The following is a 26606-nucleotide window of genomic DNA, read 5'->3' as shown; positions in this document are numbered from 1 at the left end:
ACGCTTGGGGTGGATTCAACTGCACCTGGAGAGCTGACAAGGGGACAGGTGGTGGCTGGAACACACTGTAGTTGGAGCCATTTACATTTAGGAGGGCTGGCAAGATGCTTTTACTGGCCCTATCTTCAGGTCTGCTGGGTGCTCTCCACTCTCTTGTAGCAAGCAGAGAGCACACAGGTGTGTTTGTCCTGGACTCAAAGCCTTCCAGCCCTTCCTGGTGAGCTGGTGACACAGGGTGAGTTTGCACTGCTGAGCAGGAGCTGGGCTTCCCTGGAGCAGAGGAGAGGTGGTTTCATGCTGTCCCAATGAGCTGCAAGCATGACTGGAGGCCAGGAGAGGACAACCTGTCTGCCTCTGGGCTTCCACAAATTGGGCCACTGTATGATCAGGTATGTTTTGAACTGGATGCCTTGTCTTTTGCTGATGGATGAGGATGGGTACTAAGACTAAGTTATGCACATTTCTACTCCCTGTCTTTGATCAATGGAGAGGCTGTAAATGGACTTGTTGCCTGGCTGCTTTGGGACATACCTATTTTTTGTAATATTCATCTACTTGGGGAACTAAATCAAAAGAAATAAATTCAGTGAAGCACTCAATCATCATGAATAATTCATTGTTCTCTAATGTATTTAGGAGTGATATTTAAAATATATTTATTTGGCTTATAATTCATAAACCTGTCAAAAATTGATCTAGAAAGAGGGTTTATTATTTATTCCAGAGCCAAAGGCTAAAGTGCTGAAATTGTGTGAACTGAAATCTTTTAGCAAGATCAGATGCAGCCCTTAGTATTTCATACTTCTTAAATTACTAAAAATATTCCCACAGAGATGAGCTGTTGAAGCTGTGCTCCCCTCAGAGCACATCCCAGAAAAGCTGTAACCACATCAGAGCACAAGGTATGGGCATTTCAAGTGTGTAACTTCCAATATCAAAGTGCTCTCAGAGAGAGCTTGAAATTCATGCAGCCTGAGGCAGCTCTCCCCAAGCCTCTGTCATCTGTCATGCTGTGGCAGCAGGCAGAGCAGAGAGACGGAGGGAAAAACACATTAATATGAGGACAGTGTTGTGTCATTTAAAGAGATGCAATCTGAGCAGAAGCTTGGTTTTGGGTAGGTTCAGTTCTTTGTTTTTCAGTCCATGCTCTTCATTCTTTGCCCACCACGGATATCCTTTTTCTGTGCTACCCTGGGGATCAGAAAATTATTGCAGGGGTGGCTGGCACATCTATGCTCTGCAGCATCACATCCACAGACCCTAAAGAGGGATGCTGCAATGGGCTCAAGTCTGCTGCTGCTCCACGCTTTCTTTAACATTTAGGTCCTCCTTCAGTTGCAAGCATATTCTTCTCCATTCAGCTGTAAAGATCCCATGGGCACTGGTGACCCTCTGGCTAGGGAAGGGGCTGGTTCTGGGCACTGCAACATGAGCCCAGTGCTGGTGAGATATTTGTAAAGCCCTCAGTGAGGGATCCACTCCCTTGCATGGGCAGTACCTCAGCCAGGTCATGGATGTGTCTGTTCACACAAATGCTGAGATGAGGAAAGTGAACCTTTTGCATTCACCATTCTCCTCCCCTGTTTGCTGGCGGTACTTTAGGGATAGCAAAGGGAACAGAAGACAAAATGTGTTCTGGAAGTAAAGAAATAACATTCAAACATGAACCAGCTTGTTGTAAAGGCAGTTTGTTCTTGACCTCAGTCTCCCTTAGAAGAGCCTGGGCCATTCCTGTTGTTCCAGTGGGTATGCTTTGCATTTGTATCTATGTGAGAAACTTGTATTTTACAGTTCCAGGGAGTAAATATGATGCCTTCTGTATCATAAATTTTAAACAAAGATATTTAAATTGGATTAGGTAGAAAATGAAAGATGCTCCCACCTCTGTTCAAGTGGTTGACGCTGTAATAATGAATGTAATAATGACATATGACACCATATGTAAAAATAGCTGTCATTAAATGAGCTCATCTGAATGGCCTTAAAGATAGGAATATGCTGCCCTTGCTGCCTTGCAAATGAAGTAATTGTGTTGCTTTGCATCGATCTGTGCAAAGTTTAATCTTAGTTAAAGAGACGCAGCCTGAGAAACCACTGTGGAGAGATACTGGGAAGAGATCAAATTTAGCCCTCCTGGTGAGATTTCAGGCTCCATCACTGTACTGCTCATCCCCTCACAGGTGAGATTTCAGGCTCCATCACTGTACTGCTGCTCATCCTCTCAAAGGGCAGCCAAGCAGGTAAAGAATTTACTTTGAACCAGGAAGATTACATGACTGAGGCTGATTTTTAGCCATGATTTCAACAACTCCATGTGCAGACATCTCCTAGACCAGGCACTGTGCTGCAAGGTTTTAATTTCAACTGATGCTGAGCAGTGCTTGCAGCACCCCCCAGCATCCTTCCACCCAAATTGGGTGGGCCAGAGCAGTGCACAGGACACTGCCCTCTGTGGGCTGGTGTCACTGGGCTGGTGTTTCCTGATGGAGATAATCCAGCTGGGGATTGCTGCCAGGCTCCATGTGTGGGTTTGGGTGTGGTGTGAAAGTTCCCTGAGCCCAAGGACCTCTGCTCCTATCCCTCTGGGAATGCAGTGACAAACAGTGCTGGCTTGGGTCCTTTGATAGTTTGGGGTTGCTTTGTCTTCTCTGCAGGTCACTTTCCTTTTAAGCCATTAGCTTTCCCCCTCTCTGTCCTTGGCAGGATGAGGTGAGGGTCCAGGACAGGCCTTCCTAGAGCTGCCGCTGCCCTCCAGCCCCGCAGAACAGGTGCTGTGAGCCAGAGCATTGGCTTTGCCCACCCTAATTGCTGAGTGCTGATAAGCCAGTTTCCCCAGACAGATCCTCCCTCACCCAGGTTTCCTCCCACGCTGTATTTTCCCTCCTTTTCCCTGGCTGGGTGATCCAGCTCAGGCTCATTAGGAGAGTGTCAGCTGAGCCAGGATCATCTCATTATTTGGGGCTGTAAGCCGATAACAGAGCTTGTTCCCTGTTGTGTGCTTTGCTTTGATTCTGTGAGCTGTATCTCATCACTTTGTGCCTAAACTTCAACTTTGTAGCTCGCTGCTGCAGGGTATTTGTCAGGCACAAAACCCCTTCTCTAATTTCATGGCAAGCTTAGGGGTGCATAAACCCAAAGCACAAAGGCCCAGTAATGACAGTCACAGGAGGGGACAGGGGCAGCTGCTGCTGCTTTGGTGCTCTTTGAAAGCCACCAGTGACGCTGACACAGCCCTGCTGAAACCACCACAGAGCTGTGGGACAAGCCTGGTGTCTCCTCTCCAGCTGCCTTGCCCTGGTTGTGAAAAACAGAAACGGCACAACCCCAAACTGGTATAATGAAACTGCTACAATCCTCATTTAAAATACTCTGCTTTAATCAGTAAATTAGGGGTCAGCTATGCAATCACTTTTTATTACTTAAGCAAGTTATGGTGCAAATACACATTTCAGTGACTTACCATTAATTAAGCTAAACTGTTTCAGTCAGTGACTAAATTCACATTTGAACACACTCAAATGCATCAAAGTTTATTTAGATCTGCATTAAACTGTTTTTTGTTAAACTATTTTAACACAAGCACGTGCAAGGTTTGGCTCTATGTGATGTGTGATACTTCTTAAACCTGGGGATTCCACAGTGGGGATCCTCAGACCCACAACAGCTGCTGAGCCCTGGGGGTGGCAGGGAAAGGGAAGGGCTGAGGAGGCTCCTGCATGGAAGGTGACACACTGGGGCCTTGGCACTAGCACAGCGTGACCACCTCCTCTGCTGCCCTGGGAGAGTTAGCAGGGCTTGTTGGCTGGAGTGTTTAGATTCAGCACTGGAAGCTGTGACTGCTGTCATTCAAATGTGGATTACATCAAAAACTGAACTTAAAGAGCAAGTGCAAGACTTAGTCTTGACCTGGAGAGTTTTCATGTTTCCATTTTCAATGTAAGAAACATTCCCATCTCTGCTGATAACCCTTGTGCATGATGGTTGTGTACTTGCACTCTCCTTGCTGAAAGGTGCTTCCTTTTCATGATGCTGTAGTTGAAATTCTTCACAACATGAGCCACTTCAGCTTCATGGAGACCACGGGACAGCAGAGTCCCAGACTCACAGCTCGTCAGACAGAACTCAGTGTGCCAATGACACTGATGCAGATGGGCTGGGGGTTTTATTCCTGGCTCATTGCTTACCTGGAAATACATAGGCATGTCTTCCTGAATGCCAGGTAATGGGTAAGTATTAAATAAATTCCCTGCTCAAACAAGTTTCTATGCAAAAAAGTTTTCAAATGATATAGAATAAACTGGAAATGAACCAGCTGATGCTAGTACTGATCACCAGCATAGAGCCAGGATATTTCTGGATATTTGTGACAAGGACAGGCTTAGACAAGAGATTGTTGTATGAATTACTCAGGAAGCCATCCTACAGAAAGGAAATCCTGTATTGAGCTGCATGTGGTTTACAGCAACCCAGTCTGCTTGCAGCCTCTCAGATTAAGAAGTGCTACACCCTGCTGATAGTTAGTGAGCAAACAGACTGGCAGAAGTGGCAAGCACATACACCCTCTCCTGTTTTCCCATCCCCTGCTGCTGTGGCTGGCAGACATCCATTAGTCCACAATAAAAAAAATGGATTTATGTCTGTCTGATGCTGTTGGTTTGTACTATAGTTAATAGTATCCCATAAAATCTGGAAGTCACAGGAATAGCAGGCAAAGGATATTTATTTTGATCATGGCATCTCCTTGGCTGGACCATCCAGTGGGCTGTGGGAGATATGTGCTGGTAGCATTGCTTTCAGAGAAAATAATTAGAAGAGTAATTACTGGGACATGAAGCCAAGTGACCAACCTTTCAGACTTGTATTTTTTTGCAATCAGTCATTGTACTTTTCTGCTATAGACTGTTTAATAGTGCATTATGAGGTGATGGAGGTGTAACCCATTTACTGTAGAAAAGCAGCTGTACACTTCTGGTGCAGGAAGGGATCCCCAGAGACTTCCTCCTGCACCTGCAGTGGACTGTGCAGCTCTGCTTCAGCAGGGCAGATACCAGCCTGGGATAGCTGGGAGGAAATCTCAGGCTTGTGTCTCAGGTAGATCATAAAAGCATCAGTCAAATATCATCACCTGTCCGTGCCTTCTGAATTTCTACTTCCTTCTCTCTCCTCAGGTGGTGTGCTCTGCCTGCGTCTCTGACAGTGGCTGGTGTATTGGAGCATGAACAGATCAGTCACACAGATGTATGAAATACTGCCGACTGTGGAGAAACTTTAATGGATGCTCTGACCCACCGCTTTCTTTTGCCTCTGCAAATCTCCCCCAGGGCTATCATGAGCTATTTTTAGCTCAACTTGTTTAAGAATAACATTATTCCTTATTTAGTGAGCAGGATATCCTGTATATGGGACATTCTGGAGTGAGTGTTTAGATAACATTTAAACAATGGGTGATTTAAACAATGGTAGTAAAAATTGATGTTATGAATTCTCTCTGGTCACAATTTTGAGGTCATGTTTATTAGTGTACAATCTTATTTTTCTTGAGTACACAATTGCCATTAAAAACTTCATAAAGCTGAGCACTTCTGGGACGTCTCCCACCTCTGACATACTCAGCATTTTTCCCAGAGACTCACCCTGTGCTCAGGGAGTCATGAAGCAGCCAATGTCCCAGAAAAACAGCCACTGGCCATCTTTCATCAGCTCAAGGCTCTACAGATTTAATCTTGCCTCTAGCTGAGGAGGAGAGAAAGGACTAATTTAATGTAAACAGCAGTGGTAAAAATGTGAGTGCTGTGGATTCATTCTGGTTCTGATGTTAAGGTCACATAATTAGCATTCAATCTGTTACTCTGCAGCCTGAGAGAGTCTCCCCCAGCACCACCTGGGTGTGTAGAAGCACGTGCTGAGCCTGTGTTTGCACTGCCAGGCCTGCTGTGGCTGGTCACAGCTCTTGGCCAGCTGGCCCCGGGGCTGTGCCACTGGCTGGGGTGACATCTGCATTTCCTCCAGCCGTGGCTGGCTGGGAAGCTGCAGCACTTCCCTGTGCAGAAATCCCACAGGGATAACTGCTGTGCTGGTAAGCTCTAGGTCCCCCGTGGGCAGCAGGCAGGAAGGGCTGTGCCAGCTCCTGCAGATGCAGCTGCCTGTCTCCTGAGCACGGCTGTGCAGCTAATCAAATCAACCCTGCATGAAAAAAGACTGCAGCCTGTCTTGAAAAATCAGTGTGCCTGGAGCAAGGCCCAAAGGCATGTGAAACATGCTGGGCTTGAGGGTGAAAAAAACCCACAGGCTAGTAAAAATTGAATGTATGAGCCAAGGGTTCACAGAGTTCAACAATATTTTCCAATAAAACGTCTTGAAGGATCCATTTAATACCAGGACAGCTGTGTTATTTAAACAGTTTGGCGTTTTGGGGGTGCAGGACAAAGTAAAGTGATGGGTCACAGGCAATAAGCAGAACAATGAATGGTTTTGTCCCCTCATTCAGCCTTGTGAAGAAATATAGGAAAACATGAAACAGGGAGTGGAAAAGAAAGATGCTTTTCATTTCCTGGGTTTTCTTTGCAAGATATGGCTGTTGTGGGATATTTCTGAGTAGCAAGGCTATGGACTTAGCTGGCTGGAGCTGTCAGAAAACATGGTTTTAGTTGTAGGACATGGAATCTTTTGCTGGCTGACATGTTGTAAAATTGCCCACTGTTTCTTGCCTTTACATCTGCTTTATTTTTAATTTAAAAAATCCCCAAATCCCCAATCTCCTGATTGTAACTCCAAGAGTCAGAATTGTAGTGATTAGGACTTCTCTTTGTATCTCTCAAGTGTACTCTTGACTCTCACCCTAGTTTGGTTACCCATGAATTAATTCAGGCTGCTTGGCCTTGGTTGGTTTGTCTTTGTGTGCAGCATCTTGGCTATGCAACATATGCTACTTCCTGTCAGGTATGATTTTTATGTCCTTAAACTTCAGCAAATAGCTTCAAAACTCTGTAAATATTTACTAAGCAAACAGAAGTTGAGGATGATGACCCTGTCCCCATCAATATTTGAGACAGTTTAACATACTCCAGGCAAACTACGTGTTTAAAAATCATCTCAAGTATCTGCGTGGATTTAACCCCTGGGGTTATTTCATCTCTTAATTTGTTAATAATTTGGGCATAAGGTAAAAAACCCAAGGCTTTTGAATGATTCTATGACTGCAGGCAGCTGCTCGTAGGCAGCAGCCCGTACACCCCGGTGCACTGGCACTGATGGTTTTGCTGCTCCTTTTTGGCACCGAGACCCTCAGGCAGAGCTGGGAACGAGGGAGACTCGCCTGCAGCGGGCCAGGCCCGTAACACTTATTTGAGGAAAAACGTGCGACGTGGAGCTTGTGACACGACACCGCCGTCCCCTCAAGTGGGGGCACAAACTCGCAGCTTCGTACCAAAACGCGCTGCAGGACGCTGTTGCAGTGAGGGGCACGGAACCCGACTCTCGCTCCTCTTTCGGGGCCGGCACGGGCAGGGCTGCGGGGGGAAGCCTCCCCGGGCGGGAAGGCGGGAAAGCGGCAGATCGGGAAAGCGGCAGATCGGGAAAGCGGCAGATCGCGACATCGGGAAACCGCGACCGCGCGGGCGGCGCCGCTCCCCGCCCCGGGCCGGCCCCCGTCGGACAACGCCCCCGGCCCTCGGGCCGCCGCCCGCGGCATTTCCTCTGAGCTCAGCCGGCGGCTGACGCGGGGCCGCGTCCCTCGGAAGAGGAAGCCGGCAGCGGAGCGGAGCGGAGCGGCGGCCGGGGCAGGCAGGGGCGCGGCGGGGCGAGGGGCAGCGGCGCGGCCCGCGCTGGGGGCGGCCGGGGCGGCGGAGGAGGGGGCCGGCGGGGGCGGGCGCTCCCCGCCCGCGGGGCTGGGCGGCGGCTCCCCCCGCGGCCCGAGCCCCCGCCGCGCCCTGCCCGTCTCCCCCCTCCGCGTGCGGGGCTTCTGGCCGCTGCTGACCGCGCTCTGCACCGCGCTCCTCTGCCTCTTCCAGGCGCTGCGCGGCAGCGCGGCCGGCGAGGGCGCGAGGGGCCCGGAGGACGCGGCGGCGGAGGCGGCGGGGCCCGGGGTGCCGCTGCTGAAGGGCTCGGCGCTGCTGCTGCTCGGCTGCCTGCTCGCCCGCTGCTGCGGCGCGGCGGGCGGCGGCCCCCGGCGCGGCGGGGCGCGGTGCACGGCGGGGGCGCGGCGCGAAGCCCTGGAGCGGTTCCACGCGCGGCAGCTGCGGGTGTCGCCGCACGTGCTGGGGCACAGCAAGGCGCACGTGGGGCGGGTGGTGGCCGAGCTGGTGCGCGCCGCCAAGGCCCAGGGGCTGCAGCCTGGCCCGCTGGCTCTCAGCCTGCGCGGGGACTTCGTGCGCATCGGCAGCGCCTACGAGCAGCACAAGGTGCGCAGCCCCGACTGCTTCGACATCCTGGTGCCCCTGCGGCTGCCGCCGCACCTGGAGCCCCAGCCGCGCTGTGCTGACGGGCTGGGGCCATGCGGCGCCTTCGTCTGCGGCCTGCGGGCGAGGGACGGCTGGACACGACGCTGCCGGCCCTTTGCCGAGGGTTTCTGCGTGGAGCTGCAGGGCCGCAGCCACCTCTCCTCGGGGCTGGTGCTGCGCTGGTTCCAGGGCCATCTGCAGCGGTGCCTGGGAGCCGTGCGGTATCGGCTGCAGGAGCGGTGCCGCGTCAGCCTCTCGGCGTGCCCCGGGCAGCCGCCCACGCTGCACATCCTGCCCTGCTCCGACTACGTCTGCTGCCACATCTCCATGGCCGTGCGCCTCGTCCCAGCCATCCCTCTCGGCGATGCGCTCTACCTCACAGCCCTGCCGCCCGAGGGCCCCCACGGCTCCCTGGCCCCCGAGGCGCTCTGGGGCCTCAACGCCTCGCGGCAGGAGCAGCGGCTGCTGGGCTGGCTGAAGGAGCAGGCCCCGGCCGCCTCCTGCCACCTCAAGTGCCTGCAGATCCTCAAGGGCCTGCGGGACCTCCGCAGGCACGGCCTGGAGGAGCCCTTCTGCTCCCAGTGGGGCCGAGTGCTCTCCTCCTACATACTGAAGACGGCCCTCTTCTCCCTGCTGCTGCAGGGGCCCTTGGAGGCCTGGGATGAGCAGTTCCTGGTGGAGCGGCTGGAGGACCTGGTGCTGTACCTCAGGGACTGCCTGCGCAAGCAGGTGCTGATGGATTTCTTCCTGGGCAACACCAGCATGCCCGAGGCCGTGGCGCTGCCCCGGTTCCTCAAGGAAGCGGCCCCCGTGAACTTGCTGTCTGCCTTCGACGGGCCCACGCTGGACCTCGTAGCCTTCCAGCTGATCAGCACGTGGGTCCAGGCCCCGCACGTCATCAGGACGTACAGCAGTCCCCGGTACTGGCGCCCAGTGCCCGCCCCGTGCCGCCACATGGCTGAGGCCAAGCGGGAGCCGCCGGGAGAGTGAGCTGCTGGCACGCCGGGACTCTCCCGGACATCGCACACTCCCAGCTCGCTGGTGCTTCGAGAGCCCGCGTCTGCCTGAGGACGGTGGGACTGATGAAACGTGCTCCTGTGCTTCTGTTCCTGACCGGAGAAGAGCGAGCCAAGACTTACTGAAATTGTGATTCTCATTGGTTGTACGTGGGAAAATTCTGACATTTCTGGGGAAATGCCTTAGTCCGCAAGTGTTGCCTTCGGTCGACAGTTTGCAAACTAAAAGGCTCAAACTGACATTTTTAGAAATCCATGTTAACTTCTTGTCTTAGTGGCAAAATAGAGCTTTTTCTGATATTTTCTTTTTATGATGCAAAATCCATGTGGGATTTAAAAATCTTCCAAGTGCAAACAGCACCTCCCCCCCCAATCCGTCAATGTACCAAGATGTTCTTAAAATGTGATAAGCACTAGAGCATAGGTGTGATCACAGTTTGAAATGCTCAATGCCATGCTTTAAATTTCCTGGGTAATCAAGCACATTGTGCTAAATAGAAGTGTAACACATGTTAGTGTAAACTTGAGGGAAGAAGTGAAACTGCTCTGATAACAGGATGAAGAATCTAGTTTCACATTTGTGTTCAAGTGAAGGTTATACTGAAGGATTGAAATGCAGATAGAATGGAACAAATAGCACTTTATTTTCACAAAGGCCTTATTTTTTTGATAATTGGCTGCACTAAATATTGCTCTTGAGGAGGCATTAGTGTTTTGTTAAAGGAGTGGTGTTTGAATTATCCCAAGGAAAATACTCTGAGGTTCATTTGTTTGTGGGTTCTAGTTGAGTTTTACTATTTGTTTCTGTAGTCAAGTATTATTTCCTTAGAATATGCTTTACCTCAAGGACCAACAACAAAATAAGAAATTCTGTATTATATTTTGGAACAAACCTTAAACCAGTCCAAATCTCAGTGCCATAAATTGACTCTGGCACCCTCCTGCTCCCTGGTAGGAGTTTGGTGGGATTTTTGGATGACTGCCTAACCAGTTCTCTTGATTGTGTCAGTGTTTGAACCAAATAACCTTGATGGGATTTTCTAGTGCTGTACTATAGCAAATTGTTATTTTGTTATGGGGACAAGAAAGTAAAATATTTCAGGGTACTTCAGAATTATTTAGCACTGATTTGTGGTACAGTACAGTCTTGGGCTACAGATTCTGATAAATATCAGGCAGATAATTGCCACTTTTTGTCTGGTTATGTCCCAGTTGCTGGAATAACCTTGAGTTGTGATGCAGCCAGGTCTACAAGTGTCCTTAGCTACTACTGCAGGTGTGCCAGGGTGTCAGAAAATTCAGAAATTCAAACCCTTGCTTTTTTTGGTCACCTGCTCAAGTATTTGATGTATTAAGTCCAAAAATGTGTTGCTAAATTGCTGGTGCTCAGGAAGCTAAGCATGTGCCTTATTACCTGCAGTGCTGTGTCCTGAGTGAGCACTCTCAAATTGTGAAGGACCAAGTGGAACTTCTGGGAAGCTTTAGGATAGCCTGAAGTTACTGACCTGCTCTTCCTCTCTCCTTGTTTATTGGTGTGCCTTACTCACAGTTCTGTGCATCAGAACATGAAACAAACATTCTCAAAATCTATGAAGCCTTATACAAATCTTATTTTTCTAAATGGAAACACTCCCTAGGCAGATGTTTGCCTACTTCTGTCTATTTCTTTAACTGCTCTTGCAGTCATATTTTCAGGTAATTATGGCATAGGTCACACCCACAAGCTGGGTTATTTTTGTATTCGAAGCCCTGTGCTTTTTTCTACAAATACAAATAGTGTATTTATAGGTAGTATTGATCAAATGTTCTTTGCACATGGTATTTAAGTCAGCTACATTCTGTTTTTTTTTTTTTTGTTTGTTTTTTTTTTTTTTTTTTTTGTAGCAGACCATGATATATACTATTTTTGCAGGCTTGTATTTCTTGGTATTTAAAATAAGATGCAGTTCTGCAATCAAAGCCATTGATTTTTTTGCCCAAAGAAGAACTAGATGGCCAGCCCAGGGTATTGTGGCTGCCTGAACTCTTGACATGAATCCTTGAGCTGTTAATTCTGGCATCATGATCACTTCATTCAGCTGTCTGTCTGTTTATATCACTGCATCCGTGTCTGAAAAGGGATCTTTTCTCTGGAAAGGGGTGTGCATTTGTTTACTATTGCCACAATACATGGAAATCTGTAATGGACTTGGTAAGGACTTCCTCACTAAAATGTAGTAAGGTCAGGAGAAGAGAGTTGCATTGGAAAATACATGACAAGAAGAGACGGTGGAGAATGTAAATAGTTTAGAAAATGAAAGTTGGGCTGAGGGGTGAGTGACAATGATGGTAAACTCTCAGTGAAGATGCACTGCAAACAAGCCAAAGGACATGGGGTAAAATTGGAGAACTATTGAAAGCAAGTGGATTTGGAGTGTAGGGTAAAGAGATTTAAGTGTGTTTTGTTGTGACAATATTTCCAAAGCAGTTGAGTCCATCAGGGTAAAAAGTGAGGCAAACCCTCAGTTCGTTAGCTATGCAAGTAGATCTTCAGTGTGAGTTTTTGCTCAGCAAGGCATGTTTTGAGTTCATGATGGAGAAAATGCCTGTGTTTGCTTTCACCTTAAGCTTGGGTGAGCCTTCTTGAAGTGAGGGGACATCCTGTCATGGGGAAATGTGTGTGCACTTGGTGGCTCAGGTGTACAACTGAGATATTAAATGTATTCCCCTTATCTGCTCTAAAGCATGCATTCATGAATAGGATTGATGAAAGGAGCTGATAGAAGTTGGGTTTCTGTTACAGCATTCATCTTATTCCACAGAAACATGACAGCACTGGTGCCTGCTGTGTGCTGGAGCTGTTACAGGGCCTTATCTCCAGGGAAGTGTACAGAGAGCTTGACCCATATGAGTAATCCTGTGGCCCTTTTGCCTTCTTCCTCCTCTGCCAGCCCATGGATACACAGCAAGGTTATGCATACCTGTTTGCCAAGGCTGTAGCTATTAAAATGTACCATGGATTCTGTAGGGTTGCCTGTGTGTGTGTAAACAGAAACACAAACACAGAAAAAAGAGCATGTTATTTAGCACTAACATGGACTCTTGGTTCTCTTACCTGCAACCTAATTTTGCAAAGATTGTGCAAATGAAGTTGTTTTTATTGAACGTTGATTGGGAAGAGGAGTCATACCTTCCAGAGAATAAGTTAATTTACAGTACCAAAATTCATACATGTAATTTCATTTTGTATTGAAAAATCCTCTCTATTTCTCAAAGGCATTATATTTTATCTGACCAAATATCTTGCAAACATTCCTCTTTTGATTTTGAATCTCTGCGGAGTAATGTATATTTTAAGTATCTCTTTGTAATGGACATTCCTGGTACAACTATTTTCTGCTGGTTAATCAAAAGACCAAAGATGAAAATGAAGTGTTCAGCTGCTATTGTTTTGGTTTTTTAAGTGTTTATAGGCTCAAAGTGTCAGCCCATTTTAATGAAACAGTTATAAATTCATTTTCTATTTAATTCCAAAGTACATTTGCACTTTTATTGTTTCCATGAAAAGTTAATGGTTTTGTTTGAATATTTCACTGTAACAATAAACAACTGTTTCAAAGCATCTGGGCCTCAAGATTTAAATTCCTTGTTGCCTTTTTTTCACTAATAGCTACCTGCAGCCACAGAACTGTAATTGGCAGGTTTATGTGCTCTTTAGCAGGAGACTGCTAAAGTAGCAAAAGGATGGAAAAGCAGGAAGTCCACGCCTTGGGAGTTGTACAGAGGGATGTGGAGGAGAGCCAGAAGAGAGAGTGGAGCACAGCTGGCACTGTCTGTGGCGGTGCTGGCTTCTGAAATGGAGCACCTTGGGGTTTGTGGTTGGTTTGCTCAGGGTTGTTGTTTCCTTGGCTCTGGTGTTGCGCCGCTGCAAATCTGCTCTTCCTGGTGCTTGATGAAGAGTGAGGACTTCATTTCACAGAATCTGTGTGATCCTTCAGCATGGCATGTCCAGACACATCTCTGTGCCAAACCATGTAGGTCATGCTTTTACTAAATATGGGGAAAATCCTGCTGAAGCCAGCAGGAGTTTTGTGGATGGGCCAGCAAATTACCTGGCCTTTATTAGTCTTTGGTAAGATGCAAGAACTATACACATGGCTTGTGCTGGTGTTCCCTATTAATGAAATAACAGCAGGACCCTGAGCTTTTAAGTCATTGAATCAAAGCCAGGCTGGAAGTGGCTTTCTCCAGGTCTTTGTGTGCTTGCCTTTACCTTGCAGGAGCTGCTTCTGTGAGAGGGGCAGCAGTTGCTGGCACAGTGTGGCTAACGGGCTTCTTGCTGGCAAAGTCTGGAAAAATGTCAATATTTAGTGTCAACACTCAGCCACCCAAGTTGGCATGGTGAAAATGTATTTAGAACTTGACCTCTAATAACATTATCTCTTATTAATGGTTTCCTTAAAAGCAATAGCCCTTCTCTGGTCTCCATTCAATCCTAGCTCTGAAGTTACTCTGAAGCTCAAGTTCCTATTCAACAGAAAAGAAACACAGTACTTTCCTTTTGTGATAAATCTGTTAACAAAAAACTAACTGGCGTAAGGACTTGCATGCTTGGTGTTTAAAGAAAAGCCTCTTTACATCCAACGCATTGGATAAATTGTTTAAAATCTTTCCATCCTTGTGCAAATACCTCCTTGTAATGCAGCCAAGGTCAGCAGTGAATTGCTGATTAAATACTGCTAATGCAAGTTAAAGCTGTCTGGAAGGGAAGGGAGTCTTATTTGTGCATCCCATTTTCATAAGGCTCCAGAAGATTTCAGACATGGGAAATTTCCTGTTCCAGGCTGGTTTATTTCTTGTGTCACCTCTTTAAATGTATGCCTGGTGAGTCTTCCTGAGGTGAGTGACATCATTTCAGTAGCTGGCAAGAAGAGCAGCCAGTCCCACTTTTCTTGGGCTGACAGCACTGGGAAGGTGGAGGTTGAGGAAGGAATGAGGACTGGCAGCCCTTAAAGCACAAGGATTCTCCTTCAGTGCTTGCTGATGCGTTGGAGCACGGTGCTGTGCTTACTGGAGAGACTGAAGTAGCCCCAGCTCTAAAATAAGCAGGATAAGGAGGGCTGACCATGGATAGACCTGTCTGGGTTTCTCAAACATGTGAGGTGGCTAATGAAGACACTACTTCTGCTCTTGTGCATGTACTTTCAGTGTCCTATTTTAAATAAGTAACCAAGAATCGGCGTTACTTGCAACTGCTTTCTAAGAGTCCAGCAGCAGAGCTATACAGGTAATGTGTGTTCTGTGTCTGTAAACAGCCTGTGGACTCAAGCAACGATTTCTATGCAAAACACTTAAAGGTTGTTTGCAACGTGCGTACATCAAATGTACCAGGCTCTGTGTTAAGCCTTGGTGTTTTCCTTTTAAAGGATAGCAATGGTGATTCAGAGACTCGGAAGAATTTGGTGTACTCCAATTAAAAGCTGCTTTTCTTGACACGTCTGGGAGTTCCTCCTCCCACCCTCCCCCAAAAAACCCACCCAAACTAAACCAAACAAAAACGAACAAACAAACCACCACCCTCCCCCAAAAAACCCAAACAAACAAACAAACAAAACCACAAACAAACAAAACAAAACAAAACCAACAAAACACCAAACCCCTGAAAAAATGGGACCAGAGCTGCATAGAGAATACTCTTTGGGCTGGGCTGGATGTGACAAGGGTTTGTTAGTGAATTCATGATACTTGTGATTGTCTATTGGCTTTTATCCCTGCCACAGGGTCCCCGTGATGGGTGGGGGGAGGGAAAAAGGGGATGCAAGGAAAAAAGCAGACAGGCTTGATGGAGATAGTGCTGGAAAGATTACCAGCTATCAAATTAAAGAAGAAAAGTTACCAAAAATTACCAAAAATTTATGATGGATTCCTGGAGGAGGAAGGGAAGGAGTTGCTTTGAGAAGTCTCACTGTACTGACTGAAGACAAATAGCTGTAGAAACAGGAAGAACAACAGCAAAGTCCAACCAATAGCCCACTTCTCCCCAACAATTTCAGTCCATTCCTTTTAGTTTCAAGCAGGGGAAAAGAGAAACTTGGAGCTGAATTCACGGGCAAATCCACGTGTGTACTGCTTCAGGGGAGGGCAACAGAGAGGGCAACTCTTGCCTCTCTCTTTCAGGGTTTAATCCTGTGCAAAATGCTGAAATACAAAACTCCCATCGGGGGAGGGAGTGTTTGGGTGCAGTTTGCCAGTCTGTCTCCTGTGCTCTACCAGATGCCAATCAGGGATCACTGGTTTTGAAGGCAAGTCAAAATTCAGTTTGATTTACACATGCTGGAAGCTGCTCTAGAGTTTCCCAGCTCCTCCTGACATGGCACAGGGAGCTGCTGCTCTGCTGCTTGTGCGAGTGAAATGCCGGAGCAGCCGCTACAGAGGAAATGAGTCATTCCTCTATTTCTGTTGCAAAAGACTTCTCTGTGCTGTGCAATGCATTTAGGAATATATTCCTACTGCTTCTTGGAAGTTCTTCTAGGACCACGTTTAGGCATAAAAACATCAGCAAATGAACAGGCACATTACAGACTTTTTCTTCATTTAAATTGGCTGTGCAGGCTTGGCTTCTACAGGAGGGATTTTCAGGAACCCTGACTTTTGTGCAGTTCTCACCTCTGGGTCTGTTTTCTGGTGGAGGGGCTGCTGCCCAAGAGGTTATTGTATAGGGGTATGAATGTGTCTTCTGAGCATCTCTTTTTGTCATCCCTGTTGGAAGTTTGTTGAAGTGTGTTTCAAAAAAGAGAAACTTGCTAGTCAGGGATTGTGAATCATGGGCACTTCTCCAAAAAATATTTCTGCACAGAGCCTGTATGTTTTCCCCAGGAGCCACTTGAGCTCAGCAGTCATTCCGGCCCTACCAAAAATAATGACATCTCCTGAATAGTAAAAAAAAAAGGGGAGTGGGGAGAAGAATAGCAGCAATAGACTCTGAGAAAGCAACAGGCCCATTTCTTGCCTTTTATTTCAGTGTGGTGTTTTGCAGAGTGCTGTGAACAGACACTGAACTGCCTGTTGGCACAGGGTGGATGGGGCAGTACTTGAGAAGCATCAGGCCTCTCTGTGTCCTCACTGCTGCACTGACAGATGGATGGTTAAATGAAGTGAACTGGCACTCAGTTGTAGCTTCTGCTGTGGGAACCCTGGAGAGCTTGGTAAGAATTTGGCAAACTGTCCATTTTCAAATCTCTCAGGAGTCTGACTTGTTCAGGAATGAAGGAGGTCTTGGCCGAAGCTTTGTATGTGCCTAAGGATGAGTTTTGTCCGACAGTCTGTTTATCTCTTGGTTCTTTGAGTGCTGTGTGCCTTGAAATGCAGACTCTTCACGATGTGCTGCACCTGGCTGGGGGCACCAGTCCCAGCAGAGCAGCAGCAATGCAACTCTGCTGTGACATTAACCCCTTGCATTTTACAGGTGCTTCTTAAAATGTTCCCACTTTCATTTACATGACATGACTTTCAGACATGGTGAGTGCGTGAGGGAGGGACAGAGGGAGATTGGTAACAAAACACACTGACTTCTGTGGTTTGCTCCTTGAAAATGCTACTAGTGCTCCAGGAAACCATATAAATCTTGTGTGCAGAGCTTGTGTGCACAGCAGCGTTTTAAATTTGCCTCTTGAAATCGTTTTCGTTACCCAAAGGGTGTATAGGGGCACATAACGAGCTTTTAACACTCAGTTCCTCAAGGAAGAATTGTTATGGCCTTCCGAAATGGTCCCTGTGGTAAGTGGCAATTAAGAACTAATTATAATGAGATGCTGTTGGATGAGATTAGTATCTGACTTAGAATGGCAACAGAGACACCCAGGTAGATAAGCTGGAGGGGAGATGGTGGGAGGAAGGGGTAAGTAGGGAAGGCAGCAGGTGCACTGCAGGCAGGGCCAGGTGATCACCTTGGGAACATGGTCACTGCCCAGGTGGTCACCAGAAGAGTCAGCCCTCAATGGAAAACAGGACAGTGTTTCTGAGGGAGAGCCATGGGATTTGCATGAACCTCTTCAGCCAAAGCTGTCAGGGCTTGTAACTCTTGTGAAGGAGATGTGGTGTGAGCCCTGCTTCCTGCCTCTGAAATGCCAGCTGGTGAAAGTGCTGCTCACCTGTCTCTGGCAGCTGGAGGGACTGTGAAAAAGGGTCATTTCAGTGGTGAAATTTATCTCTTTGGCTGATAAAGACCTTCATAATGAGACTTCAAAGGGCTCCGGCAGTGCAGCAGTTTGAGTATCTGTTTGCCTGACTGCCACTACAGTAGCTGTATGTGAAGTGCACAGGTATTTTATTTGTATAAAACTGCTCAATCTCAGAGGTCACCAAACACAGCTACCCCAGAAACTTTCAAGTTGCAGAGCAGGTTAATTTTGAGTGAATAAGTTGCTTCTCTGATTGAGCACAGGACCCTGCACAAACCACAGTGTGCTGTCCTGACTGCTCTGGCACATCTTTGCCCCTCGAGAGCACCTAGGACTTGTTTTCAGCAGATCTCCCTGGTCCAGGCTCACAGAGGGAGCAGGCCCTTGCAGTGAAGGGAGCAGATGGATGCCTCCTTTCTCTGTCCTGCACAGTATTTTCATAACCTTTCAATGGCATCCCTGTGGAATGGGGACAAGATGGCAGTCACGTGCTGGCCACAGCCACTCCGGTTCTTCAGTGGGGGAGGAAGCCGGGATGAGATCAGATTTACTTTTGTCCCTTTTCTGCTTGGAAACTGATTTGTGCTGCTAGCGAGGTCCCCAGTCCAATGCTGTAAAAGGGATGCTGCAGGGAGGAGGAGAAGTAAGCTTCCTCCCTTGGGAGAGGGCAAAAGCAGTCCTTGAGTCATATAAACTGCTTTGCTGGAGCCAGTGGAAAGAGTTTGTCACCCGTCATGGCAGGTGACACAGACTGAGCTGTTGGCACAGTGGGATGAGGTGCAGGGTGGGGCTGGACCCACACCAGGACACTGTTCAGGAGCAGGGACACCTTCCCTGCTCCATCAGCTGCGAGTTACTGGGCACATTCTGGGGGAGGAACATAACGCTGCTGCCTGTGCAATACAGGGAGCACCCCCAAGATCAAAAGTGTTCCCATGTGATCTGTAAGAACAGAGTTTTCAGTCACACACCCAGGGGAACTCCCAGCAGCAAGGAAGAATGTTATCACCTAGATTTTAGCAGACTTTTTCATAGGAGCCTGGTTCTGTCTGCAATGAAAACAGGTTTGCCGTCCAAGCTCGGCTCTGAATGGCAGAGCACGGTGCGTGCTGCTGTGTGGGTAGTTATTTTGGTTTCCATTAATGTCCAAATAAGAGATTCCTTGTAAGAAGGAAATTTTAATTTGGAAAGGACTCTGTTCCTTTATATTGATTGCATTTAGCTGGATTTGCAGCCTCCCTCCTCAGCAGAGCTGTGTCCCACTGCAAACGCTGCAGGGTAAATGCATAGAATGAAGGGGAGGGAAAGAATTCAACAACAGAGACAGACAGGTGAAACTGGGGTCCTTTCAAGGCAGAAATATTCAGGAATTCCATTTATTTCTCAGCTACAGCACTGCAGTGCTTTAGAATGCAAATTGTCCCTTTAGCCCACCAAGTTTAGCTCTACTGCAGGATACAGTAATTTGCACATCTGCTTAATGAAATGTGCAAAATGGGAAAACCAGATGTAATGGTCTCTGCTGCTGAGAGAAGACGACTGGAAACAGAACCTTTTGTCATAAAAACAGTCATGCCCTTCTGAACCTGCTGAATTCTGAAGCTGTCTTGGGCATATTTTTGCAAATCATGCTTGGTATTTGCAGCGGAATGATCCTGAACATGGTCTTGTAGCTGTTCTTTTGCAGCTCAGAAGTGGGGTTTGCTGCTGTTGATGTTGGGTTTTTCCAAAAATTTAAGCAACCTCTATTTTTCTGTTTTGTTAATTTGTTTCATAAATTAAAAGCTTTTCTCTTATGAGCTATATTTAAATAGTTTGGGATAACTTTTCCTGTATTTCACAGCTGCATGGCCCAGGGCTCAGATATAAAGCCTTGCTGATTCAGTTGAAGAAACGTGCTTGACCACATCTGTTTCTGTGTTAATTTACATTTTTAAGTCACTGCTGGAAAGGAAAAACCTGTAAATTCTAATTCCTTCCCTGTCCACTTTCTAGGTTTGATGTAGTTTTTAATGCTCCTATGAATATGAATTGTGACTTGCCAAATTAGTGTGAATTAAATGGGAAGAGTCATAGCACAGTTATTCAAACTACTTCCAGGGGCTGAGACTGTTCTTCTAAAATAAGTCATCCACAAGTCCGTAACACAACCACAGCTCTCAGCATTTATTTTACAACAGTCCCTGAGTCTCAGAGAGATGATGCTGAGATAGAGTTTGCCTTATTCTATAAAATCCACACTCTGGCCTTTTTAGAAGTTATGATCTTATTTTTTAAGGTCGGCACTGAAAGTATCTTGAGTACCTTTATGTCTAAAGTTGTGCCACCTTGAAGCCTAGGTTCTGTCCCATTTGCTCAGCCCCTTCACCAGGATCACACTCAATCCCCCAGGGCTTGGGAAGCCACATCTGCAGCTCCCACCCAGCTCCTCTTGGTAGGAGTGACTCTCATTCCACGGAGTTTGTCTTGCTGAGAAACTGCTTGGCTTCAGACTGGTGGTCCTTGTTTCTCAGCCATTAAATTGAAAAAAGTATGAAGTAGAAATTTACTTCTAAAATAGAGCTCTCTTCCTTAGGAATTTGCTTCAGTGGGGACTGTGAGATATTCCCTCTGTAATGATTTATATTACAAAAATAGCTCTGTCCTGTGTCTGCAAACAGTTAGAAATGTGAGCCTGGAAAAGCAATCTAGCCGCTAACTCCTCAGCCCAGCTTAAATAAACCAGTCATAAACAAAATGAATCACAAAAGCAACTGAAAAACTAAACTTCCCTATAAATACAATGTTCTCTCCTCGGAAGTCTGAAAATACTCTAGGCTTTTTCTGACCCAAAGCCTGCCGTATCCAAGCTTTTTTGGCCTCAGTGCGGGGCGTGAGCTCCAAAGCAGCAGAGTCTCGGTGGCGCTGCGCCTCCTCCGGGCTCCCTCCCCTGCTGAGGCTGTGCCGAGCCGGGGGACCCTGCGAGCCAGTGGCTCAGGGGTCACACAGGTCCCATCTGCACTGCGAAATGAGGTCCTTGAAAGAACATGACCTCAAATTCTTATTTATACATCTGACCTAGCAGTCACCGTGCCCCTTCGACACGTTCTGCTGATGACACTGCCTCACACAAGTGACACTGTGTGAGGCCACCGAGGGCTCTGCTGCGCCAGACCAGCGCTGGTCAGCGTGCTGGAATGGAGCATGACCTCACTGGGCGGTGACAGCTCCCTCCAGGGACAGCTTTCCTTTGAGCAGCAATTTGGATTGCAGTGCTTGGTACAATAACACACGGTGCCTGCTTCCTCGGAGCCTGCGTGCCCTTTGGCTGTGGTTTTTATCTCTGTTTACTATAGAAAAAGCTTTAGCAGATTATGCTGTGTCATTCAGTTCCCTGCCAGAGTGTATGTTAGAGAAACTAGAAAGTGTGTGAGTGCAAAAAAAATAGCTGTAATTTTTTGCAGCATAGGCAAGGTCATTACAAATTATATGAGGCAATGAGGATGTGAGGATTTTAGATCAAATTTAACTGCTTTATTTGGAGACTTAAGAAAAGAGAAAAATGTGCTTTTACTGATATTACCAATTAGGGAGCTGCCAGGTGGCCATTTAATAACCCAGATGTGCTACAAGATGCAGCATCAGCAGAGGCTGTGTGTGCACTGAAGCAGAGGAGTTTTCCAGGGCACAGCACCAGCCGGTTCCTCCAGGCTACGGGCGTGACTTGGGTCCGGGAGATGTGACAAGAGGGGGAGCCGGGGTAGGTAATGCCAATCCATAAAGGGATAAGAGCTTAGGAAAATTGCAGAGAAGAAGGAGGGAAATGCAATGAAATCGAAAGAGCAGTTGGCCACTGGCAATGCAGAAGCTTGGAAATGTTGTCTTGACTCCACATCAGCAGATGCACGGATGTCTGTGGTGTTGATGGGCTGATTTAGAGGCAGCTGAGACCAAAGGCTGGGTGAGTCATGGAAATGGGTTGCAGCACCTTCCCCTTTTGTCACTAGCTGGAATCTGTGTCTGTCACACTGATGTCAGCCCAGCTCCTGCTGGAAACTGCATCATCACTGGCACAAGATCAGCTGCTCTGACTCTCTCATGCCTCAAGGGACCCGAGCCTGAGACTGAGGCACTGGAGCCCAGGCTTCTTGCTGATTCCTGAAGTACACCAGGAACGATGTAGGAGAAGGGGGTAACCTTCCACTACAAACTGAGCTGTCTGGGCATGATGCCCAGTGAGAATGTGGGAGAAAGGATTGAAGGGATCAGCACGTGAGCCTGGGAGGCAGCCAGCAGGGCTGAGCTCGCAGCTTTGCCATCAGCAGGAGGTACAGAGCTCAGCTCAGCTCACTTCAGGCATTCCCTGCCACTGCCCCTGCCACGGAGTCAGTCACAGAGCTAGAATAAATCCAGGTCCCTATGGCAAAGCCAAAGCTAATCCTTGCTGCTGACAGACTCGAGGGGGGCCTCTCCTGGGTTGCAGGAAACAGTCACGTTCCTGGCTGCCCAGAACTTCTTGAATAAAACCTCCTGGACTTGCCTCTTCAGAGTACAAACCCAAGGCAGAAAAAAGCCTCAAAATCACACAGGGAATGGAACTGCATTTCCATGAAGCCTGTAAAGAGACAAATATTTCTAGAGATGGTTCTGAAGAGTTAATTGCAAATACCTTTATTGGAGGGATGCTGCTGCGAGGAAATTAAGTCAATTCTGTAACAACAAGAGAAGCTGGACCTTTGTCAGCTGCCACCAGCAGTGGGGAAGCACCAGCTACAGTAGCTTGCCATTTATAAAAACATCTGGAGATAAGAAGCTTATTTTTTGGCAGAGTGGTAGATGGCTATTCCAGCAGGCTCAAGTGGTGGTAATAAGGATTTGGCAAAAGAACAGCAGAGGAAGACACCTCATCTTACCTTGCATAGCCTCTGTTCTTCTTGCTTCCCCCTTGCAGCAGAAAGCACTGTCAACTGCTTTAGTAGGATTCAAATGAAAATGCTCTGAAATAGCCATCAGATTGCCTTCCTTTGCTTTCTTTACTTTTTCAGAGTGATGCTCTTTTCTCTTAACTTTAAGGCACAAAGAGGCTGAAAGTCTTTGGGTAGGTTTGGGCATGGCATTTGAATACCAACATCCCTGGTTTGGTTTGTCTGAGAAGGTGCTGAACTGCTTTGCTGTGCTGGAGGTAGATTTTGCTGCTTGCTTGGCTGGTTGTAATGATTCGAGTGCGTGCTTTGGATGTAGCTGATGTTATTCCCAGTGTGTATTAGTAAGAATAGAAATCTGCCATAAAATCATGTTCTGCAAAAGCAGTATTCATTTCCTAGTTTTCTGCTTAAAAATTCTGCATTTGCAAGCCTCGCCATCTGCATCACAGCCATTGCATGTGGGAAGTATGGAATGTGTCTTATCACACACAGAGCGTGCACAGCAAAGGACATCCAAAGGTTATGTTGTCATCATGTCAAATGGATCTGTTTATTCTGAGTGCTGTAGAAGCAGAGCTTAATCAGAGCATCAGCCATATGCAGATTTGAAATTAGATTTTACAATAACCACCTGTCTACTGTTTTGAATCCTTGTCATATTCTGTGGGTTAGAGCTGTGCTTGCTTAGTGAATGTGTGTGCTGGATCATCTAAAAGCCTTCATGCCATGATGTAAAAAGCACTTAAATGCATGTATATGTATGAGTGTGCAAGGGGAGCACATGTATCTCATGGCTTTGTGCTACAAGCTGCTACCAAAGCATGTGAAGGGGAAAAGAAGGCATTCCTTTCATGTAAAAATCAATAGTATTGGCGACTCCCCATATAAACGTCTTTTGCTCTTCTTTTCTGGTTCATAATTTTAATATATGTCAGCCAAAAAAGTCACTGTGAAGTGATGCAGCATTTGATCTTTCTCTTCTGTAAGTTTTTAAAGGAGTAAGTACAAACATGCACATAATGTTTGTGTAGTGCCTGCCACAGTTTTGTGACTCACAGCATTTTGCCTTTAAGGAGTCAAAAAAAAAATCTGTCTGAAAGCTTAAGCCTCTCTCCTCATTATGTTGCAACATTAAAAAAAAAAAAAAGAAAATCTGTGCGTTTGGTTATTGCAAGCTGCATCAAGGCGGTGGTGAAAAGAGCAACAATAATCAAAGTAAAGGTTGACATTTTAAACACTGGCACTTGGAAAGAAGTGGAATTAAAAAGAATTGCAGAGCAAAAATGGACAAAAAACTTGTACCACCACTTAATCATATGCTCAAAACTGCCTGAAACAAGTAAGCACTACAGGCTTTTTCTTGCTTATCTCCACTGTGATAATTATTCTTCTAAAGCAGTAGTTGCTCTCCCTGGGGAAAACAGAGAGTTAATTTTTTTTTAAATTCAGAGTATTTAAATTTTTTTTAAATTCAGAGTATTCAGAGTATTTAAAAACTGCCGGCCCTTCCCACGGAAGTCAACGGCAGTTTTTCGTTTAATTCAATGGGAACTTAAAAGGGCCATTAAACGAGAACAGTAATGCAAGAGCTTTCCAAAGACATCCTGGCCCAGATGCTCCCTCCTAACCACAGGGAGCAGCAGTGTTCTTAGGCTGGCCAATATCTGAAGCTGTAGTGTCCCCTTCTCCAGAGCAGGAGATGTTTTTACCACTCACCAGAGTAAACTGAAATGTGGTGAGTCAGAGCTGTTGCGAGTCAGGGAGGTGCTCTGACCGCCCAGCTGGGCTGAGCTGAAAGCTGCTGCCTCTCTGCCTCTATCCAGGGTTTAGCATGAATCAATGCACCAGGAAGGTGCCAGAAGTGTAGCCTGAGAGCTTCCTCCAAAACCGAGAGCAGAAGCCTTTGTTTATACCAGCATGCTGGGAAGCCTCCAGTTTGTGTGGCACCAAGGTGGTGATCAAGAGAACGGCCGGAAAGCTCCACTTTTCCTGTGCCTTCCCTTTCCAGAGTTTGACCTCAGGAGTGTTTTGCTACTTGAGTTCTCCAGGTCCAACCACCCCCGTGGTGGGATTTGCCCATTGCTGGAGCACGTTCCCTCCCATCCTGCCTCTGGCTGGACCCAACACATCAGCGCAGGGACAGGATGCTCACTGTGGTCTGTGGGTTACAAGCTCACTCCTCGCTCCAGCTCCTCGTCTCAGCTGGGGAAGGTGTGAGTTTGTATGTTTTGACTTTGTTCATTCAAGCTTACAAAACAACCGCATCTGTCTTGAAACTCAGGTGTGTCCTCTCATCCAGCGAACTCTTCGCGGGAAAGCGCTGCTGTGAAATCGCTTTATCAGCCACGGCCACCGCTCGCACCTGCCCAGCCGTCCCTCGCCTCCACCGGCACCTCCCGCGCCGTGTCCCGGGGGCCAGGAGGGGTTCGCGTCCCTGAATTTCCGCGCGGGGCCCTCTGGAGGTCAGTGTTCGCCCGCGCTGCGGCGGACCTGTTGCGGGCCCGCGGAGGCTCCGCGGGCAGGGCCGGGCCGGGCGGGAGCCGCCCGCCCGCTCGGAGCGCCGGCCCCGCGCCCGCCGCCCGCCCCATCGCCCGCGGGGGCGGCGGGGCCCCGCGCTGCCGGTGCCTGCGCGGCCGCGGAGCCGCCGCTGCCCGCGGGGCCGGCCCCGTCCCCCCGCCCGGGGCGGTGCCGCGCTGCGGCGCGGGTGGGGCCGCGCGGCGGGAGGTGCCGTGCGCGCCCGCGGAGCCCCGCGGAGCCATGGCGTACATCCAGGTGCGTGCGGAGCGGGGCGGCGGCGCGGCGGGCCGGGGGTGATCCCCGGGGGACGGGAGGGGGGGGGTCTCTGGGGCGGCTGCGGGACGGGCGCGGTGCCGCGGCGGGACCCCCCCCCCGCCGTGCTCCGTGCCCGGTGCAGGTGCGCAACTTCGGGTTAAGTTCTGGGGAGGAGTTCCCGGAGGCGACAGCAGCCCCCGGCGAGGGGCCGAGCGGGGCCGGCAGCTGTTGCTAGCGAGACACCGGGGCAGGAGAGGATCCCCGCGGGGTTGGCGAGCAGCCCTCGGGCCTCTCTTTGCTGGGGGAGCGGGATGGCCCCGGGGACGAGGAAGCCCGTCCCGATCCCGCACAAGGACTTATTGGAGAGAGGAGGATGCTGAACCCCGCGGGCAGACCGAGATGCGATGGGCCGCCCCAGCCGGGGCACAGTCCGGCGGGTGGGGGGCACCTGCGGGGTGGGGAGCACCGGCGCCCTGGGCTGCGGGGAGCCCCGGGCTGCGCCGTGATGGATGGGCTCTCCCAGCTTTGTGGGGCTGAATTCTTGTCGGGCTGGCTCAGACCCTGAGCGACCCCCGAGCCGCCCGCTTCCCAGCCATTGCCCCGAGCGCAGCCGCCCAGTTCACGATGAACCCGAGCGGGGGGGACATCTCCGGGCGGGCGGGCGCTGGTACAGACCCCGCTACCGACGCCAGCCGTGCCCCCCGTCCCGCGGGGCCGTGTCCGCTCCGCCCGCCCCGCCGTGCCCCCCGCGGTCCCCTCCCGCTCGGGGTTGAGCCCGGCGGATGGGAGCGGGGATGCTGAGGGAGCTGTCCCCGGAGTCGTGCTGGAGCAGCCGCGGGTGGACCCCGCCCGAGATGTCCTGCGAGGCTCGGGGCTCCCGGCGCCCGCCGGCTCAGCGGGGTCTCGAGTGGGGCCGGGCAGGCCTCCAGCAGCACGGCCGTCGGGGCCCGTGGGTACAAGGGGGGGGTACCCCGGGACAGGTATGCTGATGCAGGGCATCAGCAACGCCCCGTTATCCCCACACCGGCGCCTCAGTCATGGTGGGATGGTGGGAGATGTGCGGCTGAGGGGACCGCACTGTCCCCAGGCTGCGGTGTCCACTGCTGATGGAGCTTGTGAGCCTTTCCCGGGGTGTAACTGCGGGGGCAAAACACGCTCTGTGACCAGCGAGGACCCCACCCTGCTGCAGCATCCCTGGGGGTACTTCCACGGTGGTTTGTTGTCACTGCTCTGAGGACCTGGCTGGGATTGGTGGCTCTGCTGACCTGGAGCAGGTAACCCCCACCCAGGGGCCCTGCAGCAGGTTGTGGAGATGGA

General features: G+C 49.0%; 2 protein-coding genes across 2 annotated transcripts in view; both read left to right on the top strand.

Moving 5' to 3' along the window:
• Nucleotides 1-4222: 4222 nt before the first annotated feature.
• Nucleotides 4223-10194, top strand: ITPRIPL2 (ITPRIP like 2). Its single transcript, XM_053957870.1, has 2 exons — nucleotides 4223-4226; nucleotides 7507-10194. The coding sequence occupies exons 1-2, from the start codon at nucleotides 4223-4225 to the stop codon at nucleotides 9426-9428; spliced, it is 1926 nt and encodes a 641-aa protein (XP_053813845.1). The 3' UTR covers nucleotides 9429-10194.
• A 15018-nt stretch (nucleotides 10195-25212) lies between these two features.
• SYT17 (synaptotagmin 17) overlaps nucleotides 25213-26606 on the top strand; it is a 34651-nt gene continuing 33257 nt past the window's right edge. The window contains exon 1 of the mRNA XM_053957718.1: nucleotides 25213-25289. Coding sequence (XP_053813693.1) covers nucleotides 25275-25289 — 15 coding nt within the window. The 5' untranslated portion in view covers nucleotides 25213-25274. The remainder of the gene's footprint in view (nucleotides 25290-26606) is intronic.

The sequence above is a fragment of the Vidua chalybeata genome, chromosome 16 (assembly GCF_026979565.1).
Source record: "Vidua chalybeata isolate OUT-0048 chromosome 16, bVidCha1 merged haplotype, whole genome shotgun sequence".
Lineage (NCBI taxonomy): Eukaryota > Metazoa > Chordata > Aves > Passeriformes > Viduidae > Vidua > Vidua chalybeata.
The sequence above is the reverse complement of the archived record's forward strand: the minus strand, read 5'-3'. Positions and strand labels throughout refer to the sequence as shown.